Source organism: Suillus discolor (assembly GCF_016758755.1).
Source record: "Suillus discolor strain FC423 chromosome Unknown F5147scaffold_16, whole genome shotgun sequence".
NCBI lineage: Eukaryota > Fungi > Basidiomycota > Agaricomycetes > Boletales > Suillaceae > Suillus > Suillus discolor.
In genome coordinates this window covers 1-24,956 of record NW_024541263.1, presented here as the reverse complement: position 1 = coordinate 24,956, position 24,956 = coordinate 1, and the positions used below count along the sequence as shown (strand labels likewise).

Sequence of the window (24,956 nt, the reverse complement as noted above, 5' to 3'; positions counted from 1 at the left end):
ATGTCATATCTTTGAGGAGGTGAGTCCCATACAATTTCGAGGGCGTTTGCCCATGCTTGCGACAGCCATTAATATATTATTGATTCAATGCAAAACAGAGCCTTACCTGTCAACACCTGCACGTGACTGCGCAGGTCAAGAGGAGACTCAGAATTCTATCTGCACAAGTGTGAATATGAACCACGAACCTTGTCAATCACAAGGTATGTACCGACATCGTGTTTATTCATTTTCAGATCACTGAGCATGTTTAGGTCTGCAACAGCCAAGATCACTAGTCACTTGCACCTGGACAAACAAAAAGACACAGATCATTTCACAGCGCATAACCACTTGAACGAAAACCACGCGGGAGTTTACAGAACTTGAGACAGAGACAGAGAAAATTCGCACCACAGACACCGAGGTGAAACAGGTGATCACAGGTCCAGTAAGTTCTTCTTCTCGTTATTTTGGAACTATAATCTAACCTTGCAATAGTCCAATCTCCTGATCTTAAACTCACATGTTGAAGTGTAGGTGCAAGGCCTGCCAGAACGACCGTCTTCTCCAGCGTCCGAATCTACTTTGGAATCTACTTTGGTCCCCTCTGAGACGGCCACATTCTTTGTAGATAATGCAGTAGCATCTCCTCTGACGCCTACTTCCTCCCATTCCAGTGATGAGTTGTGGGCCCAAGTCGAGGACTTGTCAGACTTATCGGCGCTAGTGGGACAGGATGGAGTTGCATGATAGCAGTGTTTGAGGGTAAAGCTAATTGTGTACTGTGATCTTTACATACTTACTTTGTCCATCTGAATGTTGGGAATTTGATTGCATGTCTCTCACTACCAGTCACGGCTCAGAGGGACTGAAATGCAAGACATAGTAGTACATATGCAGAAAACAATTACACAGATGAATACATGAGTTTATATTTGCAGTTTGGAGAGAGGAAGCAGCGCATGTTGTGTTTTGCATGCAATTGAGTAACAATTGAGTATAGTTGTGCACCAAATCACTGAAAGATTCACAACATCATTTGTGCAATTCATAACTCAAGTTTAGTGAATTCTTATGTCCCAACACTAAAGCACATCTTTGTTTTCTCGGTTCCACCACAAATGATCAATAAAGTTCATTGAATTTCACTACCAGTCGGACAACTCAATTAACATCGACATGATGAAACCCGAGTAGAAATTGTGTATCATAGCGAACTTGTTTGCTATGTCGTTTGCTATATATGTTGTTCTATATGTATATATATTCACTCACTATAAGCCTTTCCATTCAACATACGATTGGTGAGGAAGAATTTTTATAACATACTAGATACGGCTAGATACTATGATAATACCGTACTTCAGAAAGTTTGCTCAAAGGGACTGCAGGGGCATACTTGTCGAGCTTGAGCTCAAAAAAAAACACCTCCATAAGAACCGCTGATAACAAGTCATATATCTGAATGTAAGTATCTTTCACCTGCTTGGGCCCCTTATTCAGCGGATGGTGCGTGAGAAGCTGAAGGTCACGCAGTATCGCTCGACCCTCTCGGACATGGTCCTCACACTGAGAGAAGAACTCGTCTGTGGCCCTCCACCCTTTCTCCTGCACACACGAAAGTGTGTGATGGAAGTTCTTCGCCCATGTAGCTGCAGGGCCCCATTCAGTTTGCCACCCAGCGATCAATGTACGTATGTCGGAGATGTTGGAGAGGGACATGGGAGCTTTGAGTTGCGCTGTTGTTGAGATGTGATGATGGGCATCATCATCCTGGTCTGGTAAAGACTCTGGAGAAGATGCCCACCTATCACTAGCCTCTGAGATTGGCGCCTGCAGGTCCTTTTGCTGGTGTTTCCTGTCAGAATTCTGTTAGTGATCACAATACAGTGTTAGTTGAGCAATGAAGTACCTAGCGCGATTCCTGACCATCTGATAAGTCACCAGAGGTAACAAGTGTGATAGAAAAACTCACCACTGCAAACATATTCGTGCCTTTTCATGTTGGATTTCACGGATACTAGTAATAACTTGATGATCAAGTATGATGATCAAGTTCAAAGACTAACTCAGGCTTTGAAAGCCAGCGGCGCATTGCCTCATGCTGCCTTTGTGATGCCATCAATACTAAAGGAATAAATGAAAGTTAGTACAAATTCCTGGATTGGCGATTTAGCTTACTGGTGAATGTGGCAGAAACTTGAAAGGTCAAAGCGAGTGACAGAGATGTTGACTCGGAGGGATTCAATCACCAGTGTCCTGTGAATTAAGTAAGCACTTGTCCGATGTGATCTTGGGGTAAATTGCCCTGGCGTCAGTCGTAGTATGCCAGTGGAAAGAACACAAGTACTCACCTCATTCAGTCAAGGACTTAGACACGAGGTTTGGAGAAGAGCATGCTATTTTTAGCACATTGATTTTGCTTGGAAGCTTCGCCGGCGGCATGACAACTACTGATATGTCATGCCGCCAGCGAAGCTTCCAAGCAAAATCAATGTGCTAAAAATAGCATGCTCTTCTCCAAACCTCGTGTCTAAGTCCTTGACTGAACGAGGTGAGTACTTGTGTTCTTCCCACTGGCATACTACGACTGACGCCAGGGCAATTTACCCCCAAGGTCACATTATTTGAGCCATGGATATCACTCAACCAATGTTCGAATATTCCTGTCCATACCTCACCTATCCTGTCAGTGGGCGCCTCCAGTCTCACAGGGAATGTCACTGGATTATCTGCAGGTGAGTTTTCTCTATCATAGTGAGCTGGCGCTGCCAAATTACTCAACAGAATCCTCAACAGCATCTTGCTTGCTTATCCATGCCCTGTCTTTCTTGATGCTACTAGCACATCAGCACTTACAGCTAACTGTTGCAGACGGGTCCATTTTCAAGCTGATGTGTATGTGCACAGATCCTTTATTCAAATATTTGTTCACTGATGGACACTCTACTATTCTACACCAGCTGGCCATCACAACATATCATTGTGTGGCAAATACCTACCAGTTGCAATGTTTCTCGCCAATGTGCCTTCACTGTCAGGTACATGACCTCAATATTTGCAGGATGTGATCAAGGTAAATATTTTCCTTCATATAATGTTGACGTCTGTGACTTGACTGATGCGGTGTGACACTTCCTCCCAGAAAACTTTGTGCTTAGCGTCTGCACCATGTATGACCCAAGTTTTGTGTTCACAGGTGATTCTAGCTCCCAATGCAACGGTGACACTCACCAAGGCAAGTCACCTTCCCATTTTCTCATCTCACAGTTTGCTAATGTACATCAAAGAACATGGCGAGGCCAGGCTGCCATATTTGCCTTATCCTCCTTCGCTCGTGGCATATTTGCCTTTCCAATATCCATCCATGCCAAACGTGCAGCCTTTCAATACCAATACCAACTCCTTCGAGGGTTCTATTGATTGGAATGACCCTGCGCTATATCATTCACTCCAGTCTCTTTCGGACCTGCTACATGGCCACCCTGACATGCAAGACACACTCAGGCTCTTGCCTGCAGTACCTCAAAATGATGCACAAAGTATGTACCCTAGCATGGGTGCATCACCCCACACTAACTGGGACATGCTTTTGCTTGCAGTACCTCGAAATGACGTGCCAGACACACCTAGCATGTGCACTAACTGGGACATGCTCTTGCCTGCAGTACCTCAAAACAACGTGTCAAACACGGTCCCTAGCACAGGCACATCACCCCACACTAACTGGGATATGTTGTGTCAGGACACGGCTGCGAATCTACCCGGCGGACACACCATCTAACTCACATCCAGATACCACAGAGATCAGTGCTGATGCCAACAACTCCTCCTGGGCTGCAAGAAATTCAAACTGTCCTATGCTGACCCCCCGCGCTCCGCTGAATGCAGCTCAGAAGGCTCAAGCGAAGGCATGGAAAGCTTCCTGCAAGCTTTCTGCTGAACAGCGGAGGGAGGCTGAAGATGCCCTAACTACTGCAATTCAATGGCTCCTTGCAGATGAAAACAAGAAGATCAGCACCCTTGCTCTCGAACACGGCGTGACTGAGGACAAGATCAAAAAAAACTTATGGGAGGCGAGAAACATTACAAAGCAAATCGGAACGTACAACTAGCCAACACCCTTATACATGCAAAAGCACAGGAAGTTAATGCAGGTCAGTCATTTCACTTGTGCTCATTTTTGCAAACATCATGCTGACTGAATCAATAGACCGACCTCATGGTGCGAAATATTTGCTTGATGAGATCCGAGACCTGGTGAAGGAGGATCATAGTATGCACAATCTGACCCCCAAAGAACAACAGGAATACATCAACAAACTCAATGAGCATCGTGCTCTTCAAAACATGAGTATTCGCGCAACTAACACCGCCGCAGCGCGTGATGTCCAGTCAACATTAGACAATGTCTTCAAGATGGTAGGTTTGATATGGCACCATGTCTTACACCTTACTAATGAATCTATAGCTAGATAGCCTTGCAGTTCGAACGGGGGTTTATGTGTGTCTCTTTGCCTCACGTGGACATATATGACACCACCCAGGCAACGTGGTTCGGGACAGATAATATGATGGACTTCTGGGAGGATGTCCTCCAAATGGAGGCCGATGAAATCACGCAAAAGCTGGAGCAATGGGCGTGCATGTCGGGTTGAAGTATGTCCTTTCTTGCTTTCCCACCAGTGCTACATTGATATCAACATCCTAGACATTGACGAGCGTGAGACGGTGCAAATCATGCAACGTGTTTGCACTCGTCTGCTTAATTCTGGGCTAAGTACATTTGTTTTCTATATTTAACAAGAAACAATACTAACTATTGTGTTTTAGGAACTATAATTAAGAGACAGGATGTTCGTATCAACTACACAAACTTCGGCACTGCCATTAAAGAGAAGCTTGGGATTGATCTGAAAGGCTGGCCCGAGGGCATTCCATTCCAATCCCCCACCAGCCTCAATGATCACAACGCCCTTCTGAAGCTCCACAATGCGCTTAAAGATGGCTCTTGCCATTGGTTCCACATGTCCCCGCGTCAAAGGGAGGAATATAGTACTCAACTAGCCATGCGCCGCAAGAGAGGAGAGACCATTGGTAAGCCCCGCAAGAAGCGCTCTGATGCTGGGGTAGCACAAAAATGCAATGGAATGGAGAACGGACGCCCGAGAAAGCGTGCACAAGGGTCTGGGTTGTCTGTACAGCCTCCAAAGAGTGCAGAGTTTGTGGTCACATCTGACGAGGAGGACATCAGCGAGGATGAAGCTTAGTTATTTGTTTTGCAGGTTTGAAAGCTCCTAGTATACATAGATCTAATACAATTTGTGTTGGCTACTTATGTATGAAAATCCGGCCGAAATCCATAAGCACGTTAGGGAGATACTCGAGCTCGCTGTTGTACACAGTGAGCACGAAGGTTTGGCAATGACGTGGCCCGATTAGGACAGCGCCGACGGTAATAATAGTCCTAGGCACTCGGGGACGGACATAGCCGAGGGCCCACTTGGTGCCTACACCACCCAGCACCTTATAGTGTCCTCAAGGCCCACCTTTATTGAATATTTATTCATTCTGGTGCATACAGCCAAATTCCAGTCGACTTAGACACGCCATAAGCCCCACCTGTCAAGTCTAATTAGGGTGGTTACGTGGGAACTACAGGTGTACCACAGCCCTCTGGGCAATCAAGGACCCTCCGCAGTTTTTATTTATTTATTGTGTCATCGCTTTCGTGCCAGTCATTTCACACATGGTTACCAGCTGCATTCACCAACTGAATCCCATACTCTGTCAATTATTTACACTATTTCAATGTATCTAGCACTCAAATAAGACATCAAACCTGGATCATTATCAGAGAGCCCGTACGAGACAATTCAGGATGTTGGATGCAACCATTGACAAAGGCTTGTGCTTTAGTGTCATTGAGAGATAGTGAGCTGTACAGAGACAGGTTGCACTTCATCTCCTCCCACATGGATGTCATATCCTGTGTTCCGGACCTGGACCAATCACGCAATCATCTCTGGACTTCCAGATCCGGTTAGCTCCTATCTTCTGTGCCTTTTCCCTTTAGTATTTCCCTTATCAGTTAGTATGCTTTATTTTCCATCCCTTATTCATTTTCGTCTTCATTTTACTAAGTTCTGATAGACTAGTGTTAGGTGTTCCACATGCTCCGTCCATAGCCTCGCATAGCCTTGCACTGTGCTAACTGATTCTCTGTTATGTCCTTCATAGTATATAAACCCTGTAAAGTCTTAGATTCTGCTCATTCCCTCCTCCGTTCGACTTGAGTCTCTTCTCGTCATCTCCGACAGTCTTAGGATCGACTCCTATTGACTTACCACCTCCGCCTCTACCTTAGGTAGTCCTCTGCTGTTTCCTTTCTAGTTCGGACATTGTCCGGATTAGTCTTATCTCTTGTTCCTGAATGTCCACCGGAAATTCCCGCGCATCGGACTCCGGACTCCGGACATTGTCCATTAGCCCTCAGAAGTTAGGGGCACATACTCGGGTAAGGGGCACAGCGCACAAGCTGAAGCCAAGCCCTTCGGATCCGAACCCTTGAGCACGTTCTTAACAATGGACCTGAACAACTGAGAACCACTATCTGTGCAGATGATGGAATGCCGAGGTGAGGAGAGTGGTATGTCGTTGGAAATGAAACCTGCCAAGATCAGTTCTTTTGCACCATCAAAGCCATATTCATACTTGATACACGATTGGGAGAGGGCTGTCTCAGAGAACAAAGCAAATGGGGTCATGTCATATCCCATATTCCGGACCTACATCCGACAATGTTCCCACGCCTCATCCAGACCTCAGACCCCCTGTCCATGTCCTTTATCTGTCCAGATGCCTGTACACCCAGATGCCTGTACCTTTGCATATCCACACATCTGGATCCTATATCCAGACACCTGATCTGATATCCACTTCTCAGGATCTCCGGATCTGACCTATGCTTCATATCCGAACCCAAACCTTAAATCAGTGCCCATCCCCTTATGGTAAACACCTGTCTCCAGTCTTCGGTTATCTCTGTTTCTGTTTTGCTTATTGATCCTTGTATGAGTTTCATCTCTGAGTTCATTTCCTTATGTTCTGTTTCACTTACTAATACATTTCCACATGCTCACACATAGCCTTACCTCTCTGCTTACTGATCTGCACAGACTTGCCTCCAGTATATAAACTCCTGTATTTCCTTAGTCTGAATATTACACAGATTAGTCCTCGCACTAGACCTCACACTAAGTCCTCATACTAGTTCTAGTCCTCCAACTTAGTCAATATCCATCTCAGGCCTAGGGAGGAATTCCCTAGGCCGGAGCTCCGCTCCTCTGCCCCTCCACTCCTAAATTCCTCTGAGTTTCTGGAAGTTCCTCCAGACCTATTTTGCTTCAGACTTTGTCCCTGCAGCCTTTCCTCTGTTTGTTTCTACTCAGGACTAGTCCTGAGTAGCTATTACATATATCCATATCAGGACGAAACCTCATTGTAATTTCCGGATGTTCCTCCAGAACTTTCCCGCACTCATCCAGAAGTTACTTGCACTTGTCTGGAAAGTCTTTCCGAACTTTCCCGCACTCCTTTGGAAGTCCTTTGGACTTCCTTGGACTTTCTCCGGACATCATCTGAAATTACAGGCACATACTCGGGTAAGGGGCGCAGCGCATGAGCTGAAGCCAAGCCCCTTGGAATTAGTCCTACCCTTTGTGCATGGTCTTAACAGGTCATGGCAATGACTTTGTCCATCTGGAGAACTGAAACATAGGCTAATAACTCATGAGTGCATGGTATAGATATGTACTGTCTCACACACCATGCAGAGGCAGGAGTAATAATGGTAAATTGCCATCATGTGGCCCCAGGTGTGCAAAGGCCATTCCTCACTGCTGGTCTCCTTGAAAACCTTGGCTCCAAGACCATCACGTAGTCACCTTCCCTATTGGCCCGCAGAACATCATCCACAGCATCTCTGATATTGTGGACATGCAAAGTCTTGACAGTATTTCAGATATTTTCCAAGGTCACTAGGTCCAGGTTGTCATCATTGAGAAGCGCCATAACACAATCATAGCTCCGAGATAAGAACATGAGAACTGGCTCTGTGAATATTCTGCAGTACACATAGGCATATATGACTTCTAATCATTCATTGTGGTACCTGGAGGTAAGGGGTGCAGCAGTATTGGGCCCAGATGGGACCTAATCTTTTCCAGAAATTCTACAGACTTCTCATGCAGTGCCACATCCAGGGGATCGTCGATGGCTGCATCCTGGTCACTCTCTATAGAATGGAAGGAGGCCTCATGACTAAGAGACTCATCTTCATAGCCTGAGCAGTCTCCTGAATTATGTGCATCAGGGTCACAATCCAAGACCCAACACGTATTCTGTGCCTGTAGAATGAGTTGATAGGCCTATGTCTTGATGTAGTACAAAATCTTTCGACTTCAGCATGTTTCTTGACAAGAGATTCCCAAAAGGCTTTGTGATGAAAAGTGTTATTATCCTGCAGGTAAAATCAGGTTCAAAATTATCTCATACCATGTCATTGCTATCACGGAAAAAAAAATGCGATACATGAGGTCAAGTGATATGGGAGTTGGACTACAGTGCACCATGCAAAGTAATCATATGCAAAAGGAATGGGCAGGACAAGATGAGAGATATTGTGCCTAGCAACACACAAATGCTGAAATACAATTAGATAGGATGCACACTGTGAGATGACCTGAATTGAGTGTGCATGAGCAATTTCAGCATACTGTGCACAAGTGAAGACAGAAAAATACTCAATAATGTGACATAAACTAGGCACAGAGACTGGCAACAGATTTCCAGACAGAAATTGACGGCCCACAGGCAAACAATCCCAAGAAACTCCGTCATGGTAATACCCAAAATAATACTTGCATAAGATGCATGACAACACAACTGTATGTCCCTTATTGGAAAGCTCTTGATCAGATGCAACCAGCACAACAGGATGAGCGAATGAATCAGGATGAAGAAGCTGTGGCCCTGATATCTATTGTAAGCTGCAGAGAGCGAAAGAAAAACAGGAGGAAAAAAAGTGACTGAACAACCAAACATCAATAAACATGATAAAAGGTCTGGGATAATTGGCTCTTCACATCTCTTGGATGCAAACCAGTACCCTTTACAGGGTCCTGGAATACTGTAGAGTTACAATCATGACTTCACACCCTTTCAGATGTGACCATGTCACCCTTAGCTTCACAGCTTCATAGGTCCTTGTGACATGTGACCTATTCAAATTAGCTTCAAATCTATCCTATATTTTGTACTCTTGTGAGAGCTTTTTGATAAGCAAGTCATGGAGCTCTAGAGGCTCATTGTATGTGATTGGCTGCACAGAAATAGGTTGAATTTTTTTAGCAATTTTTATGTTTTTTCTTCTTATTTTACTATGTGTCACAAAATAGCTTCACGACTTCAAAATTAGTATGACTGTCACTTCAAATAGCTTCAATTCGTCAGGGGGTGGGACATGTGATGAAGTTATGGTCGTAACTCTGCAGTAATACTTAATGTATAGGTTGTCATCTAAGCAGATGTAAAATTTCAAATATTAAAGAGATCTTGCACAACAAGAGAAATATAAAGCATCAGCAAACATTTTGTTGCTGGCTGAACGTCATTGATAATAAGAAATATAAATATTTTTTTGATGCTGGCCTAAACTTTGAAATGAAACTTCACATTTAAAACTTGAAAACACTTCAACCATTGCACATGACTGAATGTCTGCTGATGTATGAAGTTTAGACTGCCACTTAGACAGACATCAAAATTTAAAATACCTCCTGACGATAAAACAGGAAGACAAATCATGAAGTTTCATCTCCAGATAAAATTGATCGCCTGATGATTGCCCACTCATAGCTTAATCATCGCCTACTTGCAACAATCTATACATAAATATGTAGTACAGTAGAGTAAAGTAATCAATCCTATTTTATAGCAGTCATAAGTCTGAAGTTACAAAAAGAAATCACTCAGAATACAATCATATAGGCTAGTACTAAGCCTCTGTGAAAGCTAAGCAGGAGATCAAAATTAGAGATGTGCAAGTAACAACTATTCTTACCAGTAGCAAAAAAACTGCAACACACTGCCTCGACATTTTTCATCATTTTGTTGGTACCTGGATTAAACTTGAGTGAGCCCTTCCACTGCTTACTGTTCATTGGACTATTGGCATTATTAGTGAATTTATGCCACTCTCATGAGATGCCCTATTGAATGTTGTCCAGGCATGACTGGAACCAAAATTTACATCAACAGGACCAGAACCCCACATTCAGCTTTGAGGCAGCCCATGCCTAGGGTCTAGGCCACCAGGAAACAATTTACACATTCCCATCATCTGAAAATTAAAATATAAGTGCCACTATTGATGCAGGTAAGAGAAACTTGAATTACTATTATGCACATAATATGTCCCACACATGAAATCTACCTCCTCTTTTGAGAGCTCATCATCAAAATAAGTCTGGCCATCAATGTCCAGTATGAGGCCAAATAGTACTGTTTCCTTTGAAATACCATCAAGAATGGAGGGGAGAACATCAAACCCAAGACTGTGTAAAGCCAGCTGCCATATGAGCCCACCATGAAGAAGTTGGAGCATCTTTCTCTTTGACCACCATCTGGTCTGACTTTTTCCACAATTTGTCAAGCAGGCGAACCCCATTCTATTCTTATGATTAACAATCCTGCACTGTCATCTGCTGAAATACCTGATCCTAATGAGACCACCACCACCCACTCCCTTAGGGAGATAATAGAGGCCAACCTCTTTATAGATGTTGACTCCTTAGCGGCGAACACCATAATGGCTAAGAAAAGTCCTGATGGACTAATTGATTGAATTAGACTCAAGCCCGAGTTTCACTGCTCCATAGTAAAATGTGTCCTTCGACTTGCCTCAAAACACACAGCAAAATTCAAGTCTGCTTCTGCAAAAGAAGCCCCATTCCAATTCCTCATTAATCTCCTTAACAGCAGAGTTACATGTACTGCCTTCTTCCATGAAACAAAGACTGTGATGGCCCCAAAACGTACTAACAGGGAGAGTAGATGCAAGGACATAGAGAAGTTGAAAGTGCAGGTTGAAAACAGAAAGAAGTCAGACATTGATGTCAATGATGCGGAGGTGAAGAAGGCACCACTAGACCAAACCCCAGACTCGAATCCAGCCGCTGCAACTGCCACCTCAAGGCCCAGCCCCATAGCCCCAGAAAAGAACCTCTCACCGACTCCCATTAACCCCCCTCCCAACCTGGAGGTGATCCCACAGGTGCAAAACCCTGCAGTTAACCAGGAACTCGAGACGAAGAAAAGCAGATGCTCAGGAATTCAGAATCACCCAGCATGTGAGGAATGCCACACCAGGCTGGCTGCTGGCATCAAGCTTAACCACTACCCTAAATGCACAGTGCACCACTTCCGCAGAAATAACGACAAATATATTGATGGATACATGGACTACCCTTGCTACTGTGCTGAAGAGTACGAACAGAGATGGTGACCCCTGCCAGCATATGATTAAGCTATGCACCAACAATTATACCAACACCTTAAGATGGCACTACTGTCCTCGCAACTGCCTGGACCAATATAAAAGCCACAAACACGATAGATATTCATAGCACAGCACTATAGCGTATGTAATGTCCACCATAGGACCCCGCCCCACAGGACAATACACAAGGATTCCAAAATAAAATAAAATAAAGAAGTGCCACTCTTGTGTGAGGCTGGTTCATGAACTCATGATGGTGCTGCTCATACATAATGTAGTTGGCATAAACAGGCCTGAAACAGGGAAGCCTGTGATCATTGGGGGGGAGGATGTGTCTGAGGGAGTATGTATGGAGTTCCGTAAGTGGGTGTCGTGCATGAGGCACAACTGACATTGGTAGCAATGTCTTTATGGCAATTCCTTTTTCAATGAGGTTACATGTGATCTTTGTTATATCTGAACTCCAGTCATGCCGGTGTCTTCTTAGATAGATAATCTATAGATAAACATCTATAAAAACAAATATCTCTATGGTCAGTGATTCAGACAAATACCAATGACTGATAATATGGTCATTGATGGGTAGCTTGTTGTATACTACCCAAGGTACGTTCAGCTAAAGGTACTTCTGTAAGATCAGTAAATACGATGGTCAATCCAACAATATAGGATTAACAGAAAAACAAACAAACAATGGTTAGCCCGACAGTATGGCAATGACCAAAGAATAGAGAACTCTTCCTCAAGTTTCCTTTCAACAACAGTGCCTCATACCAACTATACTTCAAAAAGAATGGTGCAGAATTACAATGATCAACTCCCTCAGCACAAAACAGGTAGAATCAAAGATCAAGACTAGTTGATGCTTTATTATAGAACTCTTAGCTCAATATTGAACCTACTGTCAAGGAACTCACTGTGAGTATTCAAACAGACTCAGGAATGGATGTCCTTGGATTTACTACCAAGTCTCCTCTTCAACAGCTAAAGCCTATCAGGTAAAGAAAACCTTGGCTCAGTATCACTACTCAGATGAGTGAGGTCAAGCTTCACTATTAATTCCTAAAATCTCCCCACTAAGCTACTCTGGGTCTTAGGTGGACGTAGAGATAACATGAATTTTATGGAATATGTTTTTGGAAAAAAAACACTAAAGGTTGGTGAAAGTAGAAACACAAGAAAAAGAAAATAGAAAATCGAATATAACTGTAGCTGTACTTTGCTTACTGGTTGTTGCACACAGTGAGCTCACAGCTGGTTGTTGGATATGATGAGCTTGCAGTATTCACTGTCTCTTGAAAATATTCCTCTTAGTCTTGAACAGTTCTTGGCACTGGTACTGACACTTATCACACCTCACTCACAACTTAGTGTTAGATGGGTTGTAAAACTTCCTCTCTCTTTTTAAATTGTCAAAAACTGAGGTCATTATATACACATTAAATGTGGCTGTGCTACTAGTATATTCAGGAGTCATCAAGAGTCATTTCTAGTCATAATGAGTCAGTTCAAACCGATGAGTCATTAGGTATATAGCTGAGTCATCCTGGCTTGTTGCTAGTCATGTGACCTATCCAACTTCTGATGACAAACCTAGGGAGGGAGTAAAAAATATCACATGATGTGAATTCCTTGTGTGTCCATCTTTTCTTTGTTTTTCTTTTTATATGATGGGTGAAATTGACGTGATCCTAGTATTTAGGGTTTTAATAATGTTTTTCCAGGACAACATATGTGGGATATATTTTTCACAGTCACCTGACATGTGTGGGATTTAGTCTGGGTCATCGCCATCGCTGACTAAGCAAAACTTATTGCAGAATTAAATGTACTAAAATATTCAGTCCGCTCACATGCAAACTTGAAAAATGAGAAGAAATGCAAAAAATATTCCCTTAGCCTCAGTCTGACTTCAGATAGAAGGAAAAAGAGTTCCATAGTGACATTCTAAGGTATAGGACTTGTGGGAGAGTATTAGTCATCCATGCACTGAACCAGTTGGTGCAGGTCACCAGAGGCACATCATGGCCATGATGGTATCAGTAACTACTAATTTCCAAGGCACTAGACTTAATGACAGATTTGGCTCAATTATGTAGAGCTGCTGCTTGGGTTGCTATATATAGGAAACTTGAATGTGTGCGTTCAAGATCAATAGGGAGCAGTCAGGTTCTAGATCCCAGAGATTGGGCGGGATGTCCGATAATTGAGATTGAGGAAGAATGATGAGGTAACCTATAAACAAGTGATAATATGCTTTTGTGCCTCTGAAATTAAAGCAATATTCACAGGGTTGTTACCAATAAGTTTGCATAGGTGAGCCCATTGTGTCTTGTGAGTCCAATCATCAAACAGAGTCAATCTGCCTTGGGGTATAATGGTAGATGCTGTAAGTTAATATCTGAGATGAAAATGTAAAATTGAGACAAATTGCTCAACCCTTTGAGTATATTGAGCCAAGGGTGCAGGTGGGAAATTACCTTCTTCCCAGTTACCATCAGGAACACTGATAGGATCCAATGCATTACACAAGTCCCACTCATTATGGAATGAGTCATATACCTTGGTATATTTGTTGTATGACATCCAAGACATTGTTATCTCAGCCTTTGTGAGATAGACATGTTTAAGAAAGCTGTCAAACTTGTTATCAGGTTGCCATTCAAATACCATGACCATGCTAGATTTTCCAGAAATGCCATGGTTCATGACTACACATTCATGACTCTGACATGACTGCTATTGAGCTGGTGTCTCTGTCTCCTCTTTCTTCTTATTCTCCTCACTTCTGTCCAGAGTGAGGTTAGGGTATTGGAAATAGAGAGTCTGCATGAGCTTCAAGAATATCAGATATGGGCTGCTTCCCATTCAAGTGCACTCTGACTCTTGTTGTCTGGTTGACCTTATGTACTCCCATCTGGCTGACCCCACATACTCTCATCTGGCTGACCCCATTGGATCAGCTTGGTCACATGGGTGATAGCTCCCTGAGATGGAATATAATGATGCAAGCTGGAATTAATGGAAGAAACATCAACACCAGAAGCATTTTGGAGAAAGCAAACGCAAATCAGGATTAAGAATTTCTCAAACATGGGCAACTGAACTTGCCAAGGGCAGTGCTTGGAGGAAATGAAGACTCCTATATGTGGCATGCTTGTTGTGAGATCTCCAATGAATGAGCGCGACAACTCAAGAACCCATTCAGCAGATATGGGATACTTGGGGTCATTTATTAAGATAGCTGTCCAGGAATGATTAGAACCACGGTATTGATGACTCATAATAAACCATGAGCAAGTGATGGCAATTACTAGAAATATGTTAGGTAATTACAATTAAATGTACATATGGTTAACATACACAGAAATATGTTCCATAATCTCATTGCAACCTTTTTTTGCAAGGTTACCATCTGCATATAACCATTGGTACCCATAGGTAGTTGGAGGGCATGGAAGTTTAGTCACCCATGGGATGAGTAGCCCAGCACCCAAATGTTCCTGGTACCAGAGCAATTTCTGCTCTAAGACAATACATTTTTTCCAAATATCATGACGGAGAATGTATTTCCTCTGTGTATCTACCTCTGTGAGGAGTGAGAACCTGGAGTAGTTGAGGCATCCAAAGATCAGCCTATCCAAGATAGGATTCAAAGGTATAAGAGGAAACCACAGACGAGCTCTATATACCCAGCAAGTAGAGAGCAGCCTATCACTATCATTGGGAGAAGCATTATAATCTTTGAAAGGATCTCAATGAGGCTCATAAGGAATGACATCAGGAAGTAAATGTGCAGTTAGAGATGTATAGACCTGTCCATCATGGGCAAAGATACAGAGATCATCACTTATTGGTGGAGATGTGGAGGATATACAGTTGAGACAAGATTACTGCAACAGTATGAACTGTCACATTAAGTTTGAGTCAAAATCTCCTGCAACAGTATGAACCAATATGTTAGATGAGGAAGAAGAAAAGGGTTTGGTATGTCTATATAGTAATGGCAGAGTTTCAAGAAGTGATTACCATATTGGTGGCAACAATACCAGAAGATCAGAGGTGTGGCTATTGTGGCTTGTGGAGAAAACAAAACAAGTGTGGCTTTAGATGTGAAGCATGACCTACCAAATAAGGACACATATTACAGTGACCTATCTCCGTATAATACAAGGGAATGGACGTGCATAATATCCCGTATGATACGGGCCAGCGGACCATGGGCCCATGATAAAAATATCCTCGACTGTGACAGATGGGCCGGGAGGCAAATTATTCCCAATGGAGGCGGGTGGGCCCATGCAGGGAATATATAGAGTAGATGAGTGGGCCGATGTACATGAATATTAGGTAGATGGGTGGGCTGAGGTAGTTGGATATTATGCAGATGGGTGTATTAAGGTAGATGTGTATGAGATAGATGGGTAGGTACTTGTTATCACATTCACAGGTGGGCCCAGACACATATTAAATTAGATGGGTGGGCTGAGGGTATTATAAAATATTGTATTAGACGGGTGGGCCGAGGGTGTTGTATGGGATGTTGTATTAGACGGGTGGGCCAAGGGTGGTATAAAATATAGATGGGTGGGGCCATGTGTATCATAATTGTAGACATGATGGAGCTGAGGTAGTTGTACATCAACCAAATCAGAGGAGGTAATAGATCAAAGTTACCAAGTTCCCGGAGCAGCAGGTGATCTCCTGACATGGCCTTTGATGGTGCACAGGTTGTCTTGCAGAATGTGGAATCCGGGGTGCGAAGCTTGTGTTGCCCTACAAGAAGCCAAGTTCCGACCACCAGAATTTGAGTCAACTGTACTGAGTTCCGAGTTCCGGGACCCGGAACTCAACACATAATTTAGTTAATACTTTCCGTGTTAAATGGCCAACCGAAGTTGAGATGTTTCTGAAGAGAGCAGCAGGTGCTCTCTTGACATGGCCTTTGATGGTGCATAGGTTGTCTTGCAGAATGTGGAATCCGGGGTGCGAAGCTTGTGTTGCCCTATGAGAAGCCAAGTTCCGACCACCAAAATGTGAGTCAACCGTACTCAGAGGAGGTAATAAATCAAAGTTACCGAGTTCCCGGAGCAGCAGGTGATCTCCTGACATGGCAGTGCAAAGCTTGTGTTGCCCTACAAGACGCCAAGTTCCGACCACCCAAATTTGGGTCAACCGTACTGACTTCCGAGTTCCGGGACCCGGGAGTCGACAAATGAATATCTGATGACCAGCACACTTCCAATCAGGTAGTATTTCATTGAGCAATGGATAATAATACATCTTTGACAGCCAAAATTATCCCAGGCTCCCTTATCTGATCCTCTCTATCTCCACCCCCTTTAACACCAAAGTCCGGACATCCAGCATTCAGTGTCTGATTTCCCAAGATTAACATCCAGCATGAACAGTTCTTCCCCTTCCACTCCTGATAGCATAAACATCTGGCACACTTGGGCCCTGACTGTGACTTATGAAGCAGGGGAATATACCGAACAGAAATTCAAGGCAGAGAAGACTGGAGGAGGCCCAGTCATACCTTCCCCCAACCTAGACACTGATCTGGTGATGGCGTGCGATTGCTTGGCTGATGTACTCATAAAGGCATATAAAAATCCCAGTGGGTCTTCTTGCAGATTCAGAAAATTCGTTTTATCATTCAAATTCCTGCATGACAGTTCAGATGCAGATGGATATTGCAAGATATAGCAAATTGATCTCCCCGAAGGACACCAGGCATAATGAACAAAGAGAGGCGAGGTTGCTTGAGAGGTGTCCTCCTGGCCATGAAGGCAAAAGGTTGGTCGATGAACCTGCCACAATTCTTGATGCATCCGGTGCCATCATCACATGGTACCTCCCAGATGCCCTGACCGACACCACCCAGGTGTGTAATATACATTGTTACTCAATGGATATTGAATATCAAATGGAACCTACAGAAGGAAATCAGGGAGGCCACCGATTTGCTCACTCCAAGCCTCGAAAAAAGTGTAAGGGCTGATGGCATTTGGCGAACTAATCAAAAGTGGTTCAAACGGGGCTCGGACGATGTTGGCGCAACTCCCAGATGTATCAATTTATCTCCGGCATGGTTTCAACAGGGACACGAGGTAGGATCCCATGAGATGGTGATTCCGGCAGTCATACTCACCAATCCCAAAGACTATGTCCGATCTGGAGGTATCTGCATCATTGAAGGGACCTTCCTGTGAGAATATCCTGAAAGCCATTGCAAGGCCAGCAGCCATCGCGTCCACGGCACTCAGGGTCATGCATCCTGAGCAGTACTGGGCAGGGTTGCGAACCTTGTCCAACCTCGGACATATAGCAGTAAGCAAGGATCTGCCACAGATGCCGGAGGCCCTGCAGTACTGGGCATCCGTGTTTAACACCCTCTCTATCATTTCCAATCGGGAAACCCCCAATCATCGAGACTATTTGTCTATTGCTGAATGCTTCGACATTCTCACCACCGTGGGGAACTATTCTGATGCTCGGATGACAATGCCAAGCCTTCAGCTGGAGTTCAAGTACAATTCCGGCTGTATGATTGCGTTTTCCGGAAGGATTGTGAGACATGGAGTTTATGATGTGGAAGGGGATCGGATTGCTTGGGCATGGTATATGAGGGATTCTGTTCACATTTACGCTGGTGTTCCATCATGTGGATGGGCTAGTGTGGATGGTCCATACAGTGTGTGAAAGATCAAACAAAGAGCAAGCATTGTGACCTATATACATTCCAACAAATGAATACCATGTACCAATAGTTATCTGGACCTCAATACTCAATTTTGAGCATTTGCAAAGTGATATATGGGACTGAATAATTTGGATGCCAGCCTCGGTATTCGATAATTGGAACTCGGTGTAGAGACTCATGCCTCTCATTGTGCAATATGGCAGTTTTCACTGGGGAGTACATGGCACGAACTTGTAGCATCACTCTGTGTGCTACCCGCAGCTATCTCTATATGAGGCGCAGCTTTCCCGCGCAACGCGCGCCATGCGCGCGTACCTTTCCCGCGCTTCACGATGTATATGCGCGCGCGCTTTCCCGCGCTGTAGCGCCCTATAGCGCCAGCCATCCAGAAGCATCCATCCACTGTCCACCAAGTTCCCTAGTGCGTATATTTCCATTTCTCACATTTGCATATTGTTCCATCTTTATTTTTATCATGGACCCTTACTTACATATATCTTTACATACCTTACTCGGTAGCGCTTCGGCTCCGCATGACAGCGCTTAGGCGCCATACTTAAGCGCCAGCAGTACATACTTACTTACAGACTTACTCTCCCACCAGAACGACAGAGGACTTACTGGTTACTACCCACTATTCACCTAGCAGAACATAGTAGAAATCTATTTGTTTACACCACGCATCTCTCTTCTCTTGTCTTACATCATACCATCACTTAAGCAAACTCACTCTTACTCTCTCTCATATCTGTATACACGCGCACGCTTTCCCACGCTTCGCGCCATACACGCGCGCATTCCCGCGCCTTGCGCGCACCTGCGCTTTCTCGCACTTCGCATTGGCCAACCAGTAGCGCTTTCAGCGCATACCTCTAGATCCTTGCTGCACTCACTTCCCCTTTAGGGTCGAACGCACTTGTCGTCTCAAGTATAGCAGACTAGGCAACGCGCGACCTTACAACATTTATAGATACAACCAGGAGCATTGTTCGTGCCTCGCTGTATCGTTGAACCTTCATCGGGACTTGACATATGGGAGTCCCGAGTGCCGGGGTACTGAGTCCCGAAACCCGGAACTCCTCACTTGATATTTGAGACTGGGAGAAGATGTATAAATATGCTCGAATTAACATTTGTGATTGCCGTACACATTTGACAGAACCCTGAACCACGACATTGTGGACTTGGGACTCGACACTGTTCTGAATACCGAGTCCCGGAAGCCCAGGTCCCAAGTCCCGAATTTCGGAGTTCGGGGTTTGGCGACCCGGAGCTCGGCAACTGTGTTGGGTGTCAGGGTATCGGGAGCATTGGAGATTGCATGTGTCAGTATTTTGCGTTTCATGGTTCATGTTTGGTGATTATGGAATCAGGCGTCAGGGACTCGGTATTCAGAAGTGTCGAGTCCCAAGTCACGAGCTCCGAGTCCCGAGTCCCGAAACCCACTGTGAGGGACTCGGGACTCGGAGCTCATGACTGGGGACTTGACACTGTTCTGAATACCGAGTCCCTGATGCCCGATTCCATAATTACCAAACATGAACCATGAAACACAAAATACTGACACATGCAATCTCCAATGCTCCCGATACCCTGACACCCAACACAGTTGCCGAGCTCCGGGTCGCCGAACCCTGAACTCCGAAATTCGGGACTCAGGACCCAGGCTTCCGGGACTCGGATGCGAGATTTTTGAATGCATAGAATATTTTACATCTTGTATACAATGAAGACTGAATGGGACTACACTCCTTTGCCTTTCCTCAATTTCTCTAACATGTCAGTGTACATCTTCACCTCTGCCATCTTGGCTTTGATGCCATGATCTTGCTCCTCCATCAATGCTTCCATGCATTCTTTAATCCACCTCAGTCCCATAAGTGGTGGAGTCGAAGTGTTTTTCAACTTCTCTGGAAGAACCAAAGCATCATCCTCAACATTGAGCTAGAACAGATAAGTCATCAATCAAGGCAATTCAGCTAACATCTTACCGCCCAATACTGGTAGTGAGAGACACAGGAAGCCATTATTTCATCCCACTGCCATGGTTGATCCGGGATTGTGGTGTTTCCCATCCACCATGGACATGTATATTTGAACACAATCCAGGACAGATGTCCTGCAATTGCCTCATCATCAAATGCAAGGAGGTGGAATGAAAAGACGTTGTCCGGAACCGTGTTCCAGGTTAGCATGGGATACAACTTAAGGATATAAGCGACAGGGACCGGAAGAACCGACACGATATTCTGTGAAGCGGAGTACTGCAGGAGTGGTGTGACAAAAGTCTGCTCAAATTCTTAGCATTGACCAACAAAGTCATCAGGGCAGTGGTAACATACATTCATCTCCCATTGCAGCCTGGCTTTAAAATACATGATCCGGTCAGAAGATAGACCATTGTTGGCAGCTTCCATCTGATATTGAGAGATGCATGCACGGACCTGTGATCCAGCCATTGTCAATGTGCAGGAAATAGTTGCAAGGCTCAGCTTCAGGGGTCGGTAATGGCTTCTGGCATTCAGAGTGCCAGAAGTGGATGCAGGAGTTGCAGGCATGGCTAATACAGGACTATGGCACTGGCAATGCAAGTGAAAGATGGTGAAGATGTGAAGATAAGAATCACTGATGGATGGATACGAAATTCAAACTCCGACATGGGCTGACCCGGACAATTCCCGGGCCTCAATTATGTATGTGGAAAAAGGGACTTCATGAGAAAACAATGTTCATTCATCTCCAGCCTCTATCAACACGTTTTGTAGGTCTTGAAAAGCTGCCTGCACATCCTGCACGAGCAATGAATACATTTGGGATTGCCTTCCGGCGTAGCATCCGTGACCCGGAAGGCGTTTCTCCAATGATTCCTGCATGTGGTCGCCCCATTGGGTTGCTTTCCACAAAAAGAACTTACATGTCCAATCCATCTCCAATTTGACCAATATCATTTCTTCCCTCCATCGATCTCGTAGTGCCTTTGCCCTGAGCCAATGGACTTCAGTAAACTTGGCATGGGTCCAGTCAGGTAACCGTGGGATATGACATGCAAGCAGGAACTCACATTCCTCATTCCATGATTGATCAGGACCCCCGAGGTCGACTTCAACAGACCAAAACCAAGCCAAAGATTCATTTCATTGACCTCGGGCATTTGGGTCACCCACTGCAGTGCTGATTTTGAGTTGCTCGCGAAGCAGGGGTTTGTATTTCTGAAGCTGGTCTTGCCCCGGCTCAAGTTTCATCATTTGCTTCCTGGTCTTTGTATATATGCTGGCATGGAGGGAGACTGCCTGCTGCACCGACGTCACCTGGGACCAAGCTCGAGTTTTCAGGGCCTGGGATTTGGCCTGCCTAACAGGTTGTTCGGAACAGGATGGCCTTGTTGCAAAGGTAAATGCGGAGATTGTGAAGGGCATCATTGGCCTGCCCTTCACGAAGCGACATCTCCAGGGGAATCAGATCCTCTGCCATGCATCGTCTGCATCTATCAACCCCCAGGTTTGATGGCAACGGGATTACAGTGAGCTCGGGAGAGTTTGTCCATGTATGAGATGTCTCTGTGAAATCCGCCGGGTCATCATTGAGATCATCTAGAATGTCTACGTTCAAGTCCTCAGGTTCATCATCTGCATCAAATCCCTCCCCGAGATGTGTTAGAGCAGACCGAGCAAATCCATCTATCTGGCCTTGGAGCCGATCGCGTTGACGGGCGATGTCTAATCTCTGTGTCTCGGTGGATCTTCTTCCTGATCCTTCAGACCTCGATGAGCAATGCAATCTGAGCCTCTTCAATTGCTAACCCTGTTGATATCCACGTCGCCACAGATCTGCGAGAGGGTGCTGCATTGCGGGCGTTACCCTCCTCTAATAATCTAAGCTCGATCTCCTTTTTGCTAGGTGCTGAGTGCAATATTAATTCAGACCTCGATGGAGACAATGGAACTCAACGTACCCTTTTTTATATTGATCTCATATTCATCCATCGCCGAAGGATCATTCAATCTGCTTGACTGAGCTATCCTCTCCCTGGCTAACCATTCTGTCTTCAAATGTGAGGGTGCTGCTTCATCGAGTCTGTCAAATGCCTTTCCACTTTCCGAGATGCCATTCCTCGCCAGCTTGTATTTCCGGCATAGAGTCCTTTTCATGCAAATCATCTTGCAGAAATTGGAGTCATTCATCTGATAATCAAGGCATTCCTTTCGGTGGGGAGATGACATTCCCCGAGCAGCAGGGGAGATCAGATTGAGCCGTGCCCATAGCGTCTCCATGATCTCTCCATCGATCCGACCAATGCCTTCAATAAAGTTAGAAGCATATCGCACATAGCAGCTGTCCTGATGGCCATGAATGTGCCACAACCCAATTCCGGGAATGATGGTTAGTTGTGGTGCCATTTCTAGAAATCGACTTCGATCCACCCGAACCCGAAAGTGTTTGTTGTATTGACAATTAATATCATAGAAGGTGACAGCCCTGGTGATGCCTTCCATGTTGTGCCAGGAAGCCTCGCAAAGGGCGTAGTCCATGTTCATTTGTCTGCAAGTGACCCATGGTTAACTCGTGAATGCTTAATGGTGGATGTGGCTTGCCTTTCGCCTTTCTGAAAATCCACCATGGAGTGAGGGACAAAGCAACCGTGTCTGGCACAGGCAACTCCTCCGATACCGGTGGACTCCAGCTTGTGCCGAGCAGCATTAGCTTGATTTACTGCCTGGTGGTTGTTGCAGCTTGATTTTTCCACTGTGTCAGCAGCCTCTGCCAGATGCATTTTATACCTGTCCTTTCCTACCATGAATCCAAGCCCATCGGACAGCCAACCTTCATCGAATGGCTTAATGGGATGCAGATGTTCCGCTTTGAAATTTCCGTCCATCACAAATGACCAGGTGTATTTCCAGCTTGGATCGCTAGTATTATTATGGAGGCCACATTGGTTGAGAATAGGACTCACTCATCAAGTGATTCATCCTCTGACAACAGCACATTAATCCCAGGCTGAGGACATGCCGGGCAACATAATGCGAGTTCTCCTGTGCTCGGGTTATCAGAACAATGGCCAAAGCCATGCCATTTCATTGTCTTCAACTGCCTCCACTGTCGAGCGACCCTCATGAGCTCTCTGTATCGGTCCTTGCAATGTGCTTTGTCAATATGATGTCCAGTAGATGAAGAGGGTAAGGCATTACTGGAACAAGGTGTGGAAACATGCTGGAGGTCATTCTCCGGAGCTTGCTGTAATAGTTCATCGCTGAGGTGCCGCATTCAAGGCTGTCCAGTAGAAAATCATTGAGCACTCTAAAGGTGAACACAGTCTTTGGCCTGTTGAAAGATGCAGGGAAAGGAAAAATCTGTGTCGAAACATTTGAATGTCCGGACTCATGGCATTCGGACATTCACAGCATCAAACCTTCAGGCAATGAACTCCGGACTTGTCCACAATGACCATGGTGTTTTCCTTTGGCTGGAACTCGGGTCCGGACACAAATGGCAGATCTTCAGGCTCAAGCAGGTCTTCAGGTTCATCTTCTTCAAACAAATTCCACCGATCGGTGACCACCGGACATTGTTTGCCATCATGGCCAAGGTGTATAATGAGTCCCACATGAGCGAGACAACTCCGCTCGAAGAATCGCCCATTCCATTGACTGATCCAGTGGAAAGGATTGCTACAATGTTGACTCCTGCAACAGCCCGTGCAATAGAGTGGCTCGCCAAGACAATCTTGACATTTGTACACCCCATCCTGTTGGCAGATGATGCATCTCCTGTCTTCCGGTGGAGCTTCTCGATCGAGGAGGTGATGTAGATATGATTCCTGCCTTGGCAGCCATTGCCTGAGGTAGTCATTTTGACTCTGTATTTTTGAATGCTTAGCCATAGTTTGAATGACACTCCAACATTGTACATGAACTTGCCATGGTTTTTTGGAGTTGCAAAGGCTCAAATGAGCCTTGGTCCTGCTCGTAAGTATTGTCAGTGTGGCAGGAGTATGCGCAGGAACAGTTCGGTGAGTGTTTGAACCATGTATACCAGATTGAACATGTTGAGCATCACAATGATAGGCTCCGTGGCACGGGATGGAGGACGTCAGGTCAAGGGAGGTCGAAAAAGAACTCGAAAACCAGCTTTCAAACTCGAAATGGACGGGGAGGGTATGCCACTCCTTCCCGACATCACGGACACAAAACTTGAGGAGAAGAAGGCCATAGTGAGGGCCTTTCTTACATCGCACTATCGTGAGTTTCTCGTCGCATCATCTGACAAATTGTTCAATGCATGGACACAGGGATATGTTCCGGAAAGGACAAGGCGGTTGTGCCATGGAGTGCCATTGTACAAAGTCAGGATGACTTCATGGCCCGGACGTATCTTCCGGCGGATGTTGACTTGAAGGAGCCTTCGAAGCTGCAAAATTGGGACACGACTGCCTTGCTCCATTTCTGGCGTGCTCGGCAGGAAACAGGCGAAGGTCCCACATTTCTGTTCAAAGCATGGAAGAACAATGATGGGGACATGGTACCATCTGTCATATCTGGCAAGTCGCCCTCTCCTCAGACTCATATAGTGAGAAAGCAGCAGAGGGTTACCATCCGAAGGCCTCGGGATTCGTCGACAGAAGCCGAGAGTGATAAGGAGAGTGCCACTAATCATACCGAGGATGATGTGGATAATGACTTGGCTGACGGGAGAGATCCGCTGAAGAAA

At 45.0% G+C, this 24,956-nt stretch overlaps 6 protein-coding genes across 6 annotated transcripts; 1 reads left to right on the top strand and 5 right to left on the bottom strand.

Moving 5' to 3' along the window:
• Positions 1 to 1,332: 1,332 nt before the first annotated feature.
• F5147DRAFT_547293 (uncharacterized protein) lies at positions 1,333 to 1,707 on the bottom strand (the record flags this gene model as incomplete). Its single annotated transcript, XM_041430342.1, has 1 exon — positions 1,333 to 1,707. A coding segment is annotated over one exon (375 nt), but the record flags the coding sequence as incomplete, so codon positions are not given.
• A 1,642-nt stretch (positions 1,708 to 3,349) lies between these two features.
• Positions 3,350 to 5,252, top strand: F5147DRAFT_771466 (uncharacterized protein; the record flags this gene model as incomplete). Its single annotated transcript, XM_041441251.1, has 8 exons — positions 3,350 to 3,524; positions 3,585 to 3,722; positions 3,778 to 4,022; positions 4,064 to 4,139; positions 4,196 to 4,404; positions 4,458 to 4,635; positions 4,694 to 4,762; positions 4,816 to 5,252. The coding sequence occupies 8 exons, from the start codon at positions 3,350 to 3,352 to the stop codon at positions 5,250 to 5,252; spliced, it is 1,527 nt and encodes a 508-aa protein (XP_041294954.1).
• Positions 5,253 to 10,438: 5,186 nt separating this feature from the next.
• F5147DRAFT_530372 (uncharacterized protein) lies at positions 10,439 to 11,852 on the bottom strand (the record flags this gene model as incomplete). The annotated part of the gene is made up of 2 exons (XM_041430071.1): positions 10,439 to 10,654; positions 11,766 to 11,852. Coding segments are annotated over 2 exons (303 nt in total), but the record flags the coding sequence as incomplete, so codon positions are not given.
• Positions 11,853 to 19,991: 8,139 nt separating this feature from the next.
• Positions 19,992 to 20,806, bottom strand: F5147DRAFT_792400 (uncharacterized protein; the record flags this gene model as incomplete). The annotated part of the gene is made up of 3 exons (XM_041443099.1): positions 19,992 to 20,192; positions 20,240 to 20,536; positions 20,591 to 20,806. The coding sequence occupies 3 exons, from the start codon at positions 20,804 to 20,806 to the stop codon at positions 19,992 to 19,994; spliced, it is 714 nt and encodes a 237-aa protein (XP_041294952.1).
• A 171-nt stretch (positions 20,807 to 20,977) lies between these two features.
• Positions 20,978 to 21,244, bottom strand: F5147DRAFT_573001 (uncharacterized protein; the record flags this gene model as incomplete). Its single annotated transcript, XM_041431128.1, has 1 exon — positions 20,978 to 21,244. A coding segment is annotated over one exon (267 nt), but the record flags the coding sequence as incomplete, so codon positions are not given.
• A 758-nt stretch (positions 21,245 to 22,002) lies between these two features.
• On the bottom strand, positions 22,003 to 24,129 carry F5147DRAFT_744600 (uncharacterized protein; the record flags this gene model as incomplete). Its single annotated transcript, XM_041439687.1, has 6 exons — positions 22,003 to 22,148; positions 22,342 to 22,756; positions 22,810 to 23,158; positions 23,203 to 23,381; positions 23,438 to 23,599; positions 23,659 to 24,129. The coding sequence occupies 6 exons, from the start codon at positions 24,127 to 24,129 to the stop codon at positions 22,003 to 22,005; spliced, it is 1,722 nt and encodes a 573-aa protein (XP_041294950.1).
• Positions 24,130 to 24,956: the final 827 nt, after the last annotated feature.